At 37.9% G+C, this 5,953-nt stretch overlaps 1 protein-coding gene across 1 annotated transcript in view; it reads left to right on the forward strand.

Annotated features, from left to right (window-relative positions):
* The window catches only part of myocd (myocardin), a gene marked incomplete in the record, with an annotated part of 48,031 nt that extends 44,305 nt beyond the window's left edge, over positions 1-3,726 (forward strand). Inside the window, 2 exon segments of the mRNA XM_014027876.1 lie at positions 404-461; positions 2,055-3,726. Of these exon segments, the coding sequence (XP_013883330.1) occupies positions 404-461; positions 2,055-2,659 (663 nt within the window).
* Between the last annotated feature and the right edge of the window lie 2,227 nt (positions 3,727-5,953).

Genomic DNA, 5,953 nt, shown 5'->3' on the forward strand with positions numbered 1-5,953 from the left:
GGTCTGGACCACTCGTTAGTTTTGTTTGTATCTGAAGAAAATCTTACAATAAGAGAAAATTGGTGAATGCCACAAACTCTCCTAATTCACTCGAATGCGCAACTTAAGAACAAATCTCTTCATACGAACAGTTCTTGCATGAGGCCCAATGAAACTAAATTTGTTCAAAATGAATCATGGACAGTTTGTAGAACAGATAGTGTTACAGTGTACATCCAGTATTTGTGAAAAATGTTCATCCTGCTAACAGAAAAAATAAAAAACATTTGCCACTTTACATTAAACTGATTTGTTTACCAGAAACAAGTGTGATCATATGTAAATTGTAYGGTATTTAAAGTAATTACATCTAATTTTAAAACATAGAAAAATAAAAAAATCTATTTTCTTATTGCTTTTATAGCAACTGAGCCGCAGTCAGCAGATGGACGAACTGTTGGATGTGCTTATAGAGAGTGGAGGTAAGAAAASAAATAATTCTTGCTGTAAAATTGACCTGTAAATGTGTTTTTCAGAAACGTTTGCTGAATCAGGTGGATTTGCACAGGATTTTTATACCTGCTAATCTCACAAGTTCACAGTTTATCCCTTCAGACTGAACAGCCAAACTCTCCACTCAGGCCATTAATAATGCCAGACTGATTTGATTTGAAACAAATCAACAAAATCAAGTGTTTATTTGAGACATTTTCTATTCAAATAAGTTGCAAGGAGGGAGAGCTCACATTTAAAGGGATAGTTTAGTTAACTTTGAAGTAATGTTCTGTCTAACTGTGGGCCGAGGGGGCAGGGGAGGTCGAAGTCAGCCAACCTCTCCTGTTGAAATGGCAAAACGTGTAATTAGGTAAGAGAAGGCCACAACTCAATACTGTGTGGTGACCAGACATCCCAGATTTCTGGGGATAGTAACCGTTTAGGATAACCTGTCCCCAGAAATGTCCCTGATTTTAGTGTTTTATGAATTTWAAAAAAATGTTGCGTGTAAACTGTTATTACAGAAACTAGTCAGAAATGCACCAAACAATGCTATTATGATAGCTGGTCGTGCAGCCGTAAACACAGAATAAGAAAAAGAGCAGAGCTTTTTAAACAGGCTGTATAGCTGCTCGGGATGCTGGATAACTTAATGGACTGTTAAAGATGTCCAGATGCATTTCAATAATCCAGGTCACCATATCGTTAATCCACTCTGTAAAGGCACTGCTTCTACAGCTGAGCTTATCCGCAAATCCTCAGTCTGACAGAAAGACAAAAGATTTCAAAATGAGGACATACTAAACATTTTTAGATTGTTAAAGATGTTCCTGACAGTAAAATGGAGTTGTTTCGGTTAGTTATCCTGTTCAGGTTGGTTAGTTATCCTGTTCAGGTTGGTTAGTTGTCCTGTTCAGGTTGGTTAGTCGTCCTGTTAAGGTTGATTAGTCGTCCTGTTGTCCTGTTCAGGTTGGTTAGTTATCCTGTTCAGGTTGGTTAGTTRTCCTGTTCAGGTTGGTTAGTYGTCCTGTTCAKGTTGGTTAGTTGATCATATTATCATACTGGCTGTAATCCAGGCTAGGCTATTGATTAGATAACAAGTTTTTTTGCTTGTTTTATTTTGCATAATTTTCAGAGTTATAAAACTCATGAAAATGACATTCTGATGTGTCAGAGCATATTTATTTTTTAATAATATTTATAATATTTAATATATTCATTAGCAAATGTAGCATTCTTTCACATTGTTTAAGAACTCTAAAAGCATACACTCGTTCTGCTAGCCCTTAGTCCAGCAYGGATAAATAGTTTGCCTCTTCCTCAGATCTCTGTGCATCATGACTGATATCATGGCTGATACAGCACCAACTACCGCTAACTACTAAACAGAACATCACTTCAAAGTTGACTGGACTATCCTTTTGGAGGCATTTACAGTTTTTAGCTAGCTCGCAGTATCTATTACAACTTTAGTCACACAATTTGTTGAGTTCTGGTCACCTATTGATCAGACCAACCGGATGCGTTGACATCCAGTTCCAGTCTATAGTGTGACACCCCTTCCTCTCTTTCTTCTCAAGAGATGCCAGCTAACGCCAGAGAAGACAAGGACAGGTCTTCTGTAACCAAAGTTACTGTGTCCCTAGGGTGTCCTGGCCTCCTTGTTCCGAGGTTCCACTGGCACTTCGAGCATCTGGGGCCCAATCAGCTCCCGTATGATTACACAGCCAATCACATCACTGAGAGCCACCTGCAGACTCTCCTGGGCTGTCCTGCGGGGCGAGGTGGGGACACGGCCTCCTCCAAAATGTCTGCTGAGGATGGGCTCCAGGAAGATGAGGGAAACCGAGACGCCGAGGAGTACGGCAGCCACCACAACCAACACTGCCTTCTTCACCACCCCCAACAGGACAAAGTTCTGACCAACAGAGACCTAATGGATGCCCCCCTGTCTCCGATGAGCAGCAAGGCAGCGGCGGTCACTGAAGTTCAGGGGATGGTCAGCATGAGCTTCAGTGAGACGCCGTGGGAAACCATGGAGTGGCTGGACCTGACCCCGCCCACTTCTGCCACTGCCTACAGCGCCGCTCAGTCCAGTGTGCCAAGCATTTTTAACTCGGAGTTCCTGGATGTGACAGACATGAACCTGAACTCTGCCATGGACCTGCAACTGGAGCACTGGTGAAAGCCATGTGGCTGCCACTGGGCCAGAACCGAGACTTATCATGGCTCAGTGTAAGATGAAGAGTTTGCTGTGTTGTAATACAGTGGAGTGTTATATTTTGTTCACATTTAAAGGATCAAATCKTTATGAACTTTTGTTGTCAGACCTAAGGTCCAGGTGCTTTTTCACCTGATCTTTKTCCATTTTGGACAATGAAGCGCACAACAGCTTTTGAAGTTTGACAGTGATTACAGATTTTTATATTATAGTCACGATCACTTTGCTGTGTTTAAAGGACCATCAGTGTGAGACCACCTGGACCTGAAGCCAAAATCTGCCTGTCACTGTACGTCCACTCAGTCTGTAGGTTAGTGGACAAGAAAAWACACATGTAGATTAAGATTTAAAAAATCTTAAAGTGGAATTATAAGTAGACTTGGACTGTAAATATACAGTATTAACRTGTGTACTGATGGCAACTCTTCGTCTGAGAGAATTTAAACCAAAAGTCACTTATATGTCACTTTGCACCTCTGGCTTCATTCACAGCTGTCACAGTTTGAAAAGCTTTAAAAATGTTTGTAGGAATTGTTGCTGTGTCTTTTAAAGCTATTTTTAAAGCAGAATTATTTTTTCTATTTGTCGTATTTATCCACATGAAAACTTTTTATTGTTCTTTCTTTACAGAAAGCAACATGATTTCTAAAATGTTGGTCTTATCAGTTTCATTCAAACTACAAATTGTACCTTATTTACAAAACGTTAAATAGATATATCATTGTCCCATTTACAATTTTGTGTCAAACATTTCCCACAAACTACTAAATGTCTGTTTTAAAGGTCCAACAGAAACTCTATTTTTAAATTAAATATTTTACATGTATATTTTTTTGTCCTCACAAGTTTCAACATTTATATTTCCATCCCAACCACAGTTATTTATACTGTGACTTTTGTATTTATACTTGATTCTGTATTTAAACTGACATTCCTTTCCATCTGAATGTTAAATCTTTGAAATATAAGGAAACCACTTTTTTATGACTGTTTGACCACTTGCATYCAAATAAATTTTCTTAAAAATGTGATAGAAAGATATGAAGGAGCCACTTTGAAAAGCCATGCTTTTATAAATGTTCTGTAAACAATCATATGTATCGGAAATGCTCACTTCAGGCACTTATGATATATTTAGACATAAGCTGTGAATACTTCATAACATATATTACAAAGGGCCTTTTTTCCTTTTTTTACGTGAAACACTGTAGACACACATGTATGAACACCAGAAATTCTAGCCGTTCATTGTTCAAGGTTATTTTTATTATTATTTTTACTTAGTTTCCATCCTGTGGCAGTTTAAAGATGAGAATCACATCAACCAGTTACGCAGACAAATCTGCCTCAGCAGATTCTTATTCACTTTTTTTTGTTATMTGATTTCATGCTGGCTGTTTCCATGAATCCTGTAAAATTTTAGCAATTTTTCCACAATTAGAACCTTTAGTGAAGGAAACAAATAAAAATCTGTGCAGATTTTAGTATTTAAAATTCAAAAACACTAAGAGATCAAACAGAAGAAATGATTTAACCTGAGGATAAAGCTTGTAAATTATCTACAAAATAAGAGTTTGACTCTATCATAGTAAAGATTATTTCAAAAAAGTCCTAAATTACACTTGAGTTTTMTAGAAAAGTGTTAACGTACTGGAAAATTGCGCAGTAGCCAAAATGGCTGTTTTTTTTTGTCATTGTCATTGTCACAAATCATCGTAAATAAGAATTGTTTTTCAGTTGACTTACCTGTTAAAATCAAAGTTTATATAAAAATATGTATTAAACCCGTTTAAACTAAGGCTACTCTCATCTACACTATTCTGGATTGGTTTTAAGCTGAGATTTGCTGCTGTGTTTACATCTCTCCACACATGAATTTAGATTTTTTTTGTTTTGTTTTGAAAAACTGGGATGTTTAAAACTCTTTCCAGAGTGAAGATTAAAAAAAAAATTAAAAAAACAGCATATGTACTGAACTTAAGCAGCCTGTTTCACACGTGCTCACTATCACTTTGTGCCCTAGAACCAAAAACAACAATAAAGCTTAATTTACAGTTTTTTTTCTGTGCCTGTGTGACATCATCCCATCAACTTCGATCATGTGATAAAATGTTAATAACAGAGAAAACTACGGAGCCTGTGTGGTGACACTGGATAAAAACTGTAACGCGTGGCCACACATTAACATCTCATTAACATGAGAAAATAACGCATGGCCACAAGATAATAATGGGTGGCCACAAATAATTTTGAGCAGCTGAATTAAGTGTCTCTTGCTAAGAATTACTCCATGCCTAAACACAAGTGAAAGGTAAGTATGTCTTTGTAATTCATTCCTAGATTACATCCATCCATCATCCACTTCTGCATTTCAAAGTCACAGGGTGGTGCCCATKTCCAGAGGGGTGGGCTACACTCTGGACAGGTCCAAGTCCATCACAGTCTGTATTACAGTAAAATTAAATTTATTCTAATTTGTCCATATTAACAACCAACAGTCTACATGAAACTGCAACTATTATCTTGTGGTCACAAGATATGTTTTATTTTTTAATCTAATACCAGCAGATAGGCGCCACAGGAAACTGTAAACACTATCAACCAAATACGTTTTGGGAGAACCTTCAGCCAAGCTAAAAATGGTCCTTCTCTGTAGTTCAAAGTGTTGYTAAAGTAGACATTATTGCCACCTAGGGGGCATGTCATGGATAATGCAGTGTTTTAATTACAACTGTTTCAGTGAAGGAATGTGTGTGTATTTTATATACATAATACACACAGTATATACACTCTGCCTGGCCAAAAAGAAGATTTAACTACACAAATAGGTATAAGCTTCCTATTAGATAATCACTGCAGCTGGCACTAAGTTATTTAACCCCAACTGGTGCAATGAGCTGCTACTCATTTCTTAAAACAATCAGGTCAAAAAACACATCCAATGGTTGTGGAAAAGATGTCAGACTGATTGAGAAGGGTCAAAACATTGGCTAAGAGGAAGAAAAGGCTTCAGTTTGCTAGGGAGCTTAAAGATTGGACCCTGGAACAATGGAAGAAGATCATGTGGTCTGATGAGTCCAGGTTTACCTTGTTCCAGAGTGATGGGTAAGAAGAGAGGCAGGTGAAGTGATGGCCCCATCAAGCCTAGTGCCGATTGTATAGTCTGTGGGGGCAAGGCTATGATGTGGGGTCTACAGGTGGTCAAGTCTATGATGTGGGGTCTACAGTTGGTCAGGTCTATGATGTGGGGTCTACAGT

The sequence above is a fragment of the Austrofundulus limnaeus genome, unplaced genomic scaffold (assembly GCF_001266775.1).
Source record: "Austrofundulus limnaeus strain Quisiro unplaced genomic scaffold, Austrofundulus_limnaeus-1.0 Scaffold693, whole genome shotgun sequence".
Lineage (NCBI taxonomy): Eukaryota > Metazoa > Chordata > Actinopteri > Cyprinodontiformes > Rivulidae > Austrofundulus > Austrofundulus limnaeus.